This window comes from Pseudopodoces humilis, chromosome 5 (genome assembly GCF_049639895.1).
Source record: "Pseudopodoces humilis isolate 2021_Gansu_Grassland_sample_001 chromosome 5, ASM4963989v1, whole genome shotgun sequence".
Classification (NCBI taxonomy): Eukaryota; Metazoa; Chordata; class Aves; order Passeriformes; family Paridae; genus Pseudopodoces; species Pseudopodoces humilis.
The window spans coordinates 35,109,299-35,122,152 of NC_142204.1; the positions used below are offsets into that span (position 1 = coordinate 35,109,299).

The 12,854-nt window shown below is 39.4% G+C and overlaps 1 protein-coding gene across 4 annotated transcripts in view; it reads right to left on the bottom strand.

Annotated features, from left to right (window-relative positions):
* Positions 1-12,854, bottom strand: part of SYT1 (synaptotagmin 1) — a 333,083-nt gene that overhangs the window by 6,944 nt on the left and 313,285 nt on the right. For all 4 annotated transcript variants that reach the window (XM_088055674.1, XM_088055675.1, XM_014248841.2 and 1 more), the window contains one exon: positions 378-511. In XM_088055674.1, coding sequence (XP_087911800.1) covers positions 378-511 — 134 coding nt within the window. The remainder of the gene's footprint in view (positions 1-377; positions 512-12,854) is intronic.

Genomic DNA, 12,854 nt, shown 5'->3' on the forward strand with positions numbered 1-12,854 from the left:
AATTTATCTGCTAATGCCAATTTATTATTTTAAATAATTTAGGGAAAAATGTTATATATGGTTTTTCTTTTATCCCTATACCTTTTTGCTGGCACTTTCCTTCACTGTTTTCCTGTGGATTTTTTTCCCCCAAATCCATTTCTGTTAACAGAAAATGTCAGTTATCCATTTCTCACTGATGAATCAAAGCTTCCTAAGTACTTCATATTTTATAATTTCCCTCTTGAAGCAGTCACACTCATCTAATGTAGCACAGGGCTGGCACCTAGGTGCTAATGAAGGCATGCACATGTGATAATTAACAAGATTCCTGTTAAATATTTATAAGGGCTGAGAAATGGAATGCAGAGGAAAGACAAAACACTGTTTGACATTACCTGAATTTGCTCGAATGGTACTTCAAAGCTGAAAGACTCGTTGTAGTAGGGATTCAGAGTGTTCTTTTTAATTGTAGTCTTTTTCTTCTTCAGCCTCTTACCATTCTGCATCAGATGGATCTTCACATAGGGATCTAAACATTCAAGAGAAGAGGTAGAGCTAAGAAGGAGAGTTCAGTGTGTTTTCTACAATTTTTAATCCCATACATGTAAGAGTAGATTTAAAAAAAAAAACAGATGATATTTACAGCTTGTATTTAAACAAGTTCTTAATTTCTACTATAGAAAAACTCTTGTACAATTGTGAAGCATTCTTGATGGGAAAAGGTACAAAGTATTTATTGCATTATCTCCTTAACATCATGAAGGTGGAGTAAATTCCATCTAACTTTGTTCCACAGCTTATTAACCATCCTGCAAGCATTTCTTAGCAATGGTTTGTGGGTGGTTTTCCCAAGACAGGTGAGTGCTGCCAAATGCACACAGCAGGTACAGAGCTGGCATGGCCGGATGCTCTACAACCACCTGGAAACTATTCCCATCACTCCTTGGGCAGGTGCTGTGTCATGGTTTTCCTGTCCTCTGACCTCCCTGGTGAGCTGTGACTGGCAGGAAAGGACTCTGTCCCTTCAATACCAGCCCTCTGCCCCAGTGCTGCACACAGCCAGAGCCCATGGGGGCTGCAGTGCTGGTGTAAATTACAGATTGGCTTTGCCACTCTCTACTGAATTCCCACTGTCATTTCAAACGACTTCTAGTGGCCAAGGAACTCATTTGGTATCTAATCAGATATTCCTTGTGAGAGCAAATCTTTCCTGGACATTACAGCGCTGAAGAGGTGTCTCACTGATAATTTCAATTGAAGTTTTGCCTGCTTAAAAGAATAGCACTGTGAGTTCTTAATCCATTACAAGAGAGTGAACTAACATTCCTCCATGGAGCTGGTAATTAGCAGTACCATCGCTGAGTTCAGCTATTTTTCTGTTTAGGCTTACTACAAAGCAACATTTGAGGCCTCTCAAGCTACTGGAGTCACTTGATCACAGTCTACAGTTCCTTGGAAGGAAGACCAATTTTGGTAGTAGATTCTTCAAGACAGCAGACAAGGGTATAAAAAGATCCAATGGCTGTCAGAAGGAATTAGAGAAATTCTAACTTATGAATAGGCACATATTTTAGTAGTAGGACTGAAACAGATGGAGTACCTTCTCCAGTGCTGAACTCTCTGTTACAGAGGGTTAAGACTCCTTCTCCCTTAAAAGACTCAAAGTTCAAACAGAAATTAAATCTGGGTAGGTTTACGTTTCAGGCAAGATGGGATTGTAAGGGCTCCTTGTGGCTGCACAATTTATGAATTAAGGAGTATCGTATGAGGAGTAAAATGCTAGCAAAAAGCCAACAGAGGTTTATTTCTTTTTTAATACTGAGAGGAACATCATTGCACACAGGGTTTTGAAGATGGAAAGGAGGCAAATCTGGCCTTCTTCAACAGTAGTTGGTACTTGAGAAAAACTCATCACTTTCCCTGAGGATCCATGCAAAATGCAAAATTGTGCTAACTTCAAAATGATGGTTTAGGTATACCTAATATATACACTAAGAAAGTTTAGTAGTCAATGAGTCAGTGGTCGAGTGTTAAGAAATGAGAATGAGGTAAGATGCTGTAAAGATATAATTTGAGTTACTACACTGGAAGGCTAAACAGTACAGTAATATATTATTATTAAGGACATTAGAACAGAGTAATTTATTAAAATAAATGCAGGTGATATAAGCCAATTCTTTGCTGATCTGTGCCTTTGCACAGACAATATACACAGGTTTGATGATTATTCATATGTCCTTAAGGAACTGTGCAGTAAGATTTATAAAGGGATGCAGAAATAGTCCTATATTGATAACAAAATCCATATTCTGGAGAGGAATGTTTTTAAACTAGAAATCAATGTATGTGGATGCTTGTAGATCTATGAGTACATTAATTTTAAATTATTTGCTTCTATAGTTTCTATCTTCATGCTTTTATTACAGCAAAACCCAACCTAGACAACTCACAGCCATGGGACAAGACCCACAAGATATGTTTCTGTGGTTTCTTTTCAAGTCCTGATTAGTTTCTTTTTGTCAGTCTGGGGAGTTGAGTTAGGCTCAGTCAAATGCCAGTTGTTTAGTAGGAAAGACCCAGTGGTGCCAGTGTAGTGCAGAACTGAGTGGCAGAGGAACCAAATGGAGCACAGAATGGGGAGTAACATGATAAAATAATCCAATTTTCTTTTATCTGAGGGTAAAATTGTCATGCCAGTCCAAACAGAAACCTATCACTTACCTGAAACCATGTTCCTTCTTTTGTTGTTTCACAGGAAAGTATTATATAAATTTACTCATCACGAACATTTAAAATCAGAACAGGGCGTCCAGCTCAAGTAAGTGGGCCATAGAGAGGTCTCCAAGAGACCTTAGAGATTTTGTCTGAATTTATCCTCATTAGATGGTATATCCACATCCTTGTTTTTAAAGTATCCTGATCCTAATTCTCCCCTCTCCTAACTCTTCTGTGTCCCATACATGAGCCCTGCCAGCACTGCATCATCTTCACTTACATTCTCCCATCTTCCACAACTTTAACTCCCTCAACTCCCCAGTAATCTATCTGCTTGCACTCTACACAGAAAACCTGATACCTAAGCACAGACTTTCTTGTGACTTCATGAATAAATCTCTGAAAAAGACAGATTCTCTTCCACTAAATAACAGAAACTGAACTGCTTGGAATCAATTACTGGAAGAAGGGATGATAATCTAAAGAAAGCAGAACCTCTGGGAAGTGCCAGTCTCCAGTGATTTTTGTGAGATAAGGTTTAGCGTTAATGGAAACGTCTCTCTACTTGCAACACAACCTCAGTTCTGGCCCCATTAGTCATGCTGAGTAATACTTTAACATGTAAATAGTCTTACTGAAGAACTGAGACTAGTAAGGATGAACTGATATTGCAGCCCTGCAATGATAAATTGCCTGTTAAATGCCGAGCCTGGTCATAAAGGGCATTGCTAATGAAAATAAGCATTTCTCTTTATATACCCTGGATAGTTATCTCATTCCAGAGTAAATATTTATTATATTTATATATTATAAATATATTAAAATATTTGTATTTATATATATATATATAGATAATATACAATGTATATATAAATACATATTAATATAAAAGTAATAATATAATTAATATATTAATTTTATTTTTAGGTAGATACAGGCAAATAGATTGATTACCCAGAATATTCATTTCTCTCCATGGCTAAACATCACAGTATTTTTAATGAGTTTGATTCCTTTCAAGTAAACTGGGACCTAGTACCACATTACATCCACAGGTATCTCTGGATGGGCCACACCCATCTATCTGAGACAAAAGATGTTCCACCCAGATGTCCCTTGCTGAAGGAGACAGAATAGCTTTGTGCCCCTTGCTTAATAATACATTTTAACCAGTGTGTGGGACTGAATAAAACTGTTCTATTTATTCCCTCATTAACAGTCTACCCAAGATGGCTAAAAAGATGTACAATTCACAACTAATTGTGCATTGTGGATCTCACAGTAATATCTCAATGGAGGCTAGCTGAACTGCTTTTAAAGCATGGGGGAACCAGCTGACACATTTTGTTTTCCTGAAGTTTGCAGTAAGATGCCAATACATTATTTAAGAAGTAATCAACATGGTACGTAATATCAAGATTTCTACAATAATCTGGACCATGAGGCACACATATATATATATATATACACACATATATATGTATAAATATAAAATGGAAAAGTACTACCACTCAAAAGAAGAAAATTGCGGCAAAAGATAATATATCAGGAATAGGTAGAACTTAAGAATGACTGTTTTTCAAGGGTTTTTAAGATAAAAAATGTTAAGAGGGGTAAGTAGCTAACGAAAAATAATTTTCCACATAGTTAGGAGAGTTCAGCACACAAATTTCCATTTCAGTGGGTATCAGAAAAAAAGCATCAACAACATAGTCAGCTTGGGATGGTTTTATTACAATGGCTTATTCTGAATGGAAACAGAAGGATAGTGCCCGTCCTTTTTAAAATAAAATAAAGGCTTCTGCAATCTAATCAAAATATGAAAAGGAAGGCATCTACAAGTTGATAAATTTGAAAAATGCCACAGGGATAATACTGGAATTGATTGTGTGTGGAGTTACAGTCCTGAGGCTGTGGGCAGGGGGAGCTTAATGGTTTGAAGAAAAAAGTCCCATGCAGGTCTGTGCAGTGAGATCAGAGAAAACCCTCTACAAGGGTAACATGATTAACAGGAAAAAACGTGAGCCAGAACAAACTAGTCATAGATACAGCTGAATAGTTTCATATGACAAAACACTGTAATAAGATGTTCTCAACTAAAATGTAGAAATGGTGAAGAAATACGGTGCCAGAACTGCCTCCAGCTGTATTTTTGTCTTCAAAATGCTCAGGATAACTGGGTGCTCATTAGCACGTGTTTTTTTCCATCAGAAGAAAATTTATGCACAATCCATGCCAAAGCTCAACATCACTGACATTTAGAGCAGAAGTGTCAGCAGACAGTGGAGCTTCCATTCCAGGAAGCAGAATGAATTCATGAAGAGCTTGGAAATTGATTCAAGAAGTAAAGAAAATGAGGTTTGGAAATGCAGCTTTACAAATTTCTGTGCAAATGCAGTTAGGACAGAGGTGACATGCAGGGTGCATTGTTTGTTCCAGGCTAAAGAGCCACTCTCATCCTGGAACACAGCAGCGCAGTGGAAAGCCAAGGAAACACCTAGGGCTTAGACCAGAGATTGGGGCAGGGTCGGTATTTCACCCTTAGCCTGTTCCACTTTTGTGCAAACAGGTTTCAGGTGAAGTTCTCTTGGCCAGCAGTGGGGAAAACAGCCATTTAATACAGCAAACAACCTCACTGTATCAGGGATGGAGGCCGGCAGCACCGGCAACATCTGCGTACCTCTGGAGAGAAACAGCAGCACAGGCCAGAGCTGGGCTGTGGAAAGCAGAAGGGCTCTAAGAGCAAAGCAAAACAGGAAAAACTTTGCTGGGAGTTCCCACAGATTTGCTGATTTTTCCCAAGAACCATGGGACAAGCTCCCGCTGTGGGCATATAAACCCTTCCTCCCAAGGGAGAGGGACAATTCACATGATGCCTGTGGCATCCAGGCCATGGATAGTTTCCCCTAACTTTTTCTGTTCTGTTTACTCATGTTCAGATGAGAGCAGAAAAAAAATCTCTGAAATAATTAGTTTAGAGTGATACTGGATTTTCTCAGCTAGTATTTTTTCAGATGAATGGAAAGCTTTGAATGGGAAGAAAAGCCAGAGGGGGAAAAAAACAATATATGGTACAATGAAATATATGGTACAAAGAAGAAGCACAAGTACCTTCCACACTGCATAAAAATTATACTTTATATTCACTGAGACAAGCTGTTGGGCCTTCTACCTTCCTCAACAAATGAAAGTTAGGACATTATTTTTAAGAAGCAGCTGATGTCCCAAGAGAAATACTGGAAAACACTCACAGTGGAAACAGTTCTCTTGGCATAAACTATATGGTTTGTAAGGTTTTAAAAATCAGATTTCCTTAAAAATCAAACTTTTTTTTTTTTTTTTTTAGATTTGCTACATAATGTCCAAGCCTCAGCTAATGCTGATACTTTTTTATTCTCATCACACTTTCAGTAACACCACCAGGCTGAAGATTACTTGATGTTACGGGCCAAGTCTTTAGCAGTAGCCTTGAGATGAGAAGTGAGTACCAAAAGGTATTTGCTGTAGGTTCCTATGCAGTGTCCATGCCAGTCCTGACCCCAGCAAAACACATTTTAAAATCCCTTTACTAAGGGAGCTGAGGATTGAGCGGTGGAGACTCTCCCAACACCAGCACCAGTAGGTGCTGGATGGGGTTGAGAAGTTGCATGCAGTCCATCCAGATGGGCTGTCAGGAAGGGCTTGAGACCTGTGAACAGTTTAACTCTAAAAAGCTCCTATCACAGTTGCCAGTGTCTGTCTGTGCCATGGAGGGATGCTCCAGACCCAGTGCACACTCACAAAGCATATTCAGGCTCTTTTGTGCTGATCTGTCACACTGTAACAAGTTAGATGACATTGTATTATATATTTCCACCAGCATCTTTAAAAGAAGATGCTGTGAGACTGGGTAATTTATAAATGAAAGAATTTTTATTTTTATATTCAATAACATTAGACAGATTCTCATAGGAATAATGGAGTCCAGGAATCCATTTATAGTGGGGAAGAGGGCGGTTGGTATCTGTAAACATAACAATAGCCTGCCTAGAATGAAAAGAGTTAAATGGAGAGTGTAGCAAAACAATCTCAAAATAACAACTCTTCACTGGTGTGCAGTTATATAAACATCAAGTTGCTGCTGAAATGCTGAATTCAGAGAACCAGGGAGCTTTGAGAAGAAGAAGGTGGTGTAAAACTGACAGACAGCCAATGATTCCCTCACCAAGAATCCCAAACTGAGGTTGCTGAACATGTAGAGCTGACAGCGGAAGCAGAAATGTTCACAGTGGCCTAAGGGCTATTCAGCCATCTCTTGAGTGTGCAATTCCACCCACAGAGCTTCCAACTGGAACATAACAACAAATGTTACAGTGCCAGATGGGGAAAACAGCAGAAAATGGGAGGGGAAAAAAGAAAAAAACCAACCAAACAAACAAAAACACCCAACAAAGCAATGCCAAAATTCTTATTTAAAAAACAGCACAAATTAGTGCTTATGAGCTTATGATTAACTTTACTGCCAGAGCAAGGACAGTTGATCTTTCGGTTGTATCCAAGGGGTTCATTTCAGCACAGTTACACACAGGCAAAACAGTTTTATAAAGCGCAACAAATGTGGGTTGAACCAACAGAAAAATGCACCTTGAGTTTTGGCTGTGGGTAAACACAGAATGCTCTTGTGGAAAAGCAAAGCTACTCAACCAAGCACGTTGTAAATGTGATTACATGGAAACTACATGCAACAAAGCAGTAAACCTTGTTGCCCTGCTCATGAAGCTTGAATATAGTGAGGAGGGGGAGAGACAGCATGGCATTGTAAAATGGTAACGTACTGGAAAAGGGCACCTGCAACCTTAGATAACAAATAAAGAAATAAAAATGCATATTGCAATACCATGCTTGTATACAAGTAGAAAGAATACAACAGCAGCTAAGGTGAAGGAGGTATTGATATCAAATAGTGGGAAGGTATTAATTTGAGCTGCTGATATGGGCAGACTCTCCAGGACGGGAATTCGGACTGAAACCAAAGCAAACTGGCAATACCTCAGGCAGCAAATTCCAGAAGACTGCTGAGTTAGAATTTAGGTAATGCCTTTTGATGATGTAGAGCAAAAAAAAGAGAATTTTTTTATTTATTAAATTAATGGCAGTGAAAATACCAGAAGATAATACATAGAGGCTTAGAGAGATTCAAAAGATTGTCCTCAAGTGAACTGGGGGGGAGGAAAGGGGGAATACACATGGACTGAGGAATAACAGCAGGCAGAAGAGTGAACAGAGAATCAGAAGCACAGATTACAGAACAACACAAACAACCTAAATTAAAAAGCAGTTATGGTGGGATGTCTTAGCCTAAAAAAACCAGGAGCTTGGGCACATAATGATGTTCTGCACTGGACTCTCAGTCCTTGAAGTCCTCCAGAGCTGGGCTGGTTTGGGGGCAGAGCTGCCCCACCTCACCGAGGCACACGGTGCTGAGCTTGACTGAATGTCAGCGTGGCACTACTGTGTCGTGATTGTCTTTACATGGAAAAAAGTGAATATACACTGCTACGGGGTAATCTGAGTGCTCTTCCACAGAGGATTAGAAGTAATGCACTCACAACCAGGCAAAGTCAGTTATAAAGGCTGTCTAAAAAAACCACTGAACTATCATATTGTTTAACCATGAAAATCTTCAAATGCAGCAAACCCAGTTGGCCCTGTATTCCATCCATACTCTCACAGGCCAAAATAACATTAGGTGAGCTGGGAGGAGAAGCAGAGGACAGAAAAAAATAGAAAAGCAAAGCAGCAGGGAGTTTTATCTACCCATGATCGGCAGGGTAGGAAACACCAAATTACCTTAGCTCATACAAATGAGTCACCAGAAAAATGCAAGACAATATACTGCAAAATATTTCTGATGCTTTTAATAAAAATCTAGCAATGCCACTTTATAACTAGCTTCTCTCATCCAGGTAAGCTTTCAGTCCCAGACAATGTGAAGAAGTATTTTTTTTATTCTGATGAGTAAACTAGAAATAGCACAGAACTAATACTAATACTAATACTAATACTAATACTAATACTAATACTAATACTAATACCAACACTAATACTAATACTGCAGGAATGCTGCAGTAAAGAAGGCATAGAAAAAATAGTGCTACAACATCAGTATCTACTGGTAAAGCAGCCTGATCTGAACTCTTCACAGCTGAGAAATTAACCCTAGTTATGCTTTATCAAGGTTGATTTTAAGAGCATATAGACTTTCAAACTACATTTCATTTATGCTGCATGCATAAAGGGATTCCATCAGCATCAAGTCCTCAGTCTCAACTTGAAGTAATACTCAGTACTTTTCTACTTGTGACATTTATATAGATCCTAGTTCTCATTTTGTTTTCATTATTTTTCTGTTGTATTTGAGCTTCAAGGAAAGAACCATAAATGGAAGGAAGAAGGTACATCAATGTAGTCTTGCTTTTAGCCTACAAAACATGCATTCAGAATTACTTGGAGAAAATACTCAACAGCTCTTTCCCCTCCTATTCCTGCCTCCCAACACATCCAGCAGGATTTTGGGAATTCATATAGGCTACTTGTGGCACCTAAATTTAGCGTGACATAGAGGATCAAACTCTTTACTGTCTCAACACACAAACCACCCACCCCATATACAAAACCTAAGGTAACACACAATATAGTTAGTTTTTTGAACCTCTTTAAACACAGAGGCCACAAGAAACCTTTCCTTATTCGCTACTCAGAACCATGGCTAAGGACAAGCTTAGTTGATGGGCTTCCTGGTGGTGAGAAGACTCCTGGAACACTGCAAGGCAAAAACTGCATCTGCTCAGGGAGTGGAAAGGGCTGTTCTGGATTATGTTTTCCAATATTGTTGGGATAACTGTTTTTTTTTTTTGGATTATATTTTATCACAGTAAGGAAAAAGAGATCAAAAGCAGATTTTATTGGGATGGGCAATATCTTTGTCTTAATCCCATCATGAGAAGTTACAAGGTAGGTTAATTTATCAGCAATTTCAACTGAGTTCAGCTAAATTATATCTGTTTTTCAAATGTAAAGCTGAGTGAAAAGCTAATTTTTAGAATACCCAACCCCCCGGATTTTAAAAGCCTGAAGGTCAGATTTTTAAGTTGAGTACTTGCAGAGGAAGGGCTGGGAGGCTGCTCACATTCCTATCGATTACACACAGTGAAAAGCAGTGACCTGAAACTTAAGGCAAATTTTTCCTTAGACAAGAGTAACATTGAGATTATATTTACTGAAGAGTCATGGAAGTGCTGAAGTCCTTGGGAGAACAAACTGTTTACTTTGTTTTTTAACTCCAGACAAGTTACAAGAAAGAACAAGATGAGAGTTATTTAAGAGCTAAGATTAAAGGAAAAGAACAAGCGTTCAAGGCCAACAGTATCTGCATTAGGAATGCTCTGCTGCTGAGAACATTAGTCCTGCTATAAGACAAGAAGACAGATGACTTGAAAAATGGTGCCATTAGGTGAAAGATGGAAGTATTTATAACACGACCAATAGCTCATGCCCCAAATTCTTCTTCAAATTGCCCCAGTCAGTTAATAATACAAATGGATATTTGACTGACATGCTCACCACTGACTCTACATGACTTTAGTATAAAAGTGAGTCAAAGGAGACACAACCTTTCAGAAATCCAACGGTACATGATAGTTTTCAGCTCAGATACCTGCTACAAATTTCTACAGCAGATAGCCAATTTGGTACAAAAGTGGTGGAGTGTGCTTCACTGACAAACCAGACTGAATCTGGGAGCTCAGCATATTCCTGCCTGCTACTCCATCGAACAAGATCTTGATGCAGCCTAGTGTGCTTGTTTTGCTTTAATTGACATTTGGGGAGGAGGAAAAAAGCTACCCAAGGAAATGATTTTTCTGAGAGAAGATGCTAAGAGCTTCCTCCGTGCCTGGCAAAAACCAATAGCTGGCTAGCTCTGAGAATTGACAACTTATTAAACTATTAAGAAGCTAGATCTGCCTCTGTAAAATCTCATCTTAAAGACGGGCAAGCCTGGGAAATCTCTCTCTTGAGAGAAAGAGGTATCTGGGAGCCGGTCACGTCAGCCCCGTCCTGCCGTGGCCTGGCTGGACCCCAATGGTGGCCGGGCCATGGCTGCAACATCTTGCACCAAGCCCTGTACCGAGCTGGGGTCTGTCGGGCACCAGGAGTGGCTCTGGGCTGGGCCGGGCCCCATCCACCATGGCCGGAGCAGCTGTGGGGCAGATGGAGGGAAAGCCATAGAGCCACAGCTGAAACTGAAGGGAGCAGGGGCCAGTGACAGCCATGCAGCCATCACCATTCTGGCCGGGCCCCCTGAGATCCTGGCACAGCCCCCCAAGAACTGCCATTGTTGTGACTACCCACAGGCCTGGGCGAGATATTCACTCTTTCACTGCTCAGATGAAACTTGCAAAACATTGATCCTCTCTCAAGTGAGATAAAAGGACAGAGCAAGAAATAACATGAAAACACTAAGGGAAAGAAGAAGACTTCTGCTCCCAGAGATGAAGATGATCTCAGAGATAGATGAAGAGTACCTTGGCTTTTAGTGCCCCATAAACTGACATGGCCCATGAATGTAGCTGTGGGAAGGCTGCGTGAGATGGGAGGAACTTCACAATTGCAGATTTTCCTGGCGGCTGCTATTCGTGGAAATTAAAAATCCACAAGAGAACTGCTTCTTACGGAGAAGTCTCCATGGCCTGGTGAGATAAACGCCTCTCCCTACAAGAGCTGATGAAAGACTATTGTAGAGGTGGTAACTGATTGAAAATCCCAGGTTTTCTCTCTATATTGTCAGTTGGGAAAGAAAAGAGGTGGTGGGGAGGGGAAGAGAAGTATTCTGAAAGTTTTATTCTGATTCTTATTATTCTCTTAGTTCTGTTACTAAAGTTTTCTCTAGATCTTGCAAGCTTTGAGCCTGCTTTGCCCTCTCCTCCTAATTAATTTCTTACAGCAGGAAACGAGTAAGTAATTGTAATAGTGCACTGGCAATTTTAGCCAGTGCTAAACCCTCTACATTATTTAGTGCGTTAGTTGGGAAACTCAAATTAGCAAACCAAAACCACTACATGAAATTGGTGTTTCTTCCCAGTTCCAAACTGAAACTGCCACACCTAGTCAGTGGATCATGATCTGCAACACAATCAAATAACCCAGGAATTCAAAAAGCACATATGAATTTCTGAAACCCTTTGGCTCTTCAGAACTGAAAGGAGTATTTGAAAAGACAAGCCTGAGTGTCTGTGGTTACTGGAGGAGGATGCTAGAGGAGGAAACTGCTGTTTTTATTTGTAATCAATAGATAGAAACCATAGTAAAGGAAAAGTGGATGACACTACTTCCAAGCCAAGGTAGTATTCATTGTGTATAACAGGGAATAGAAATAATTTCAGTAAAACTAAGCTCACAAAAGAGTACCCTTTTCAAGCAGTGTTCACCAAAGTTAGAATAGATTTTCAAAAGTATCAAGTATTTGTACATAGGTCCATTTTCAAAGGCACCTAGCTCCCGTTAAAAATCACTGGTATGAAGATGAAGCAATCAATTCCACTGGAGACCCAGGCTTCAGCTTTCCTCTGGAAACTCCTATTGAACATTTCTTTGCATTAGTTAGTATCTAGGTGACAATAGGCCTCTTTTTTTCGTTTGTGAACAGTCAAGACATTCACTCAAGCAGCAATAAGAAATAATTTAAATTCTTTCTGTTTACTTACTGTATATGCCACAAATGGCAATCAGCAAGCGGTGATATTAAACTTGTGGGTTTCAGATAGACAAAATATTCTCATGTTAAAAATGAAGATCACAAACGTTGAAAAGAACACATTAAGGAGAAATGAGATTTTAAGTAAAAAAAAAAAAAGCCACATTTAGCAAACAATAAACCTCCTTTTCTGATACTTTTAGGAGAGGAGAGAAAGGGGGAGAGAGAGGGAGTACCTCCGTTAGCTTGCCATTAGCACAAAGGAAAACAATTGCAGGGCTTAGTGAGGATTTAGCTTTAACAAATGCTTATCACAAAGTCATGTGACTGCACACTGTATTTGGAATGAAATTAATTTCCAACTCCACATTAACCTTTTAGAGACCTTGCTTAGTAGAGGAACTTAAATCCTTTGGATTTTGGT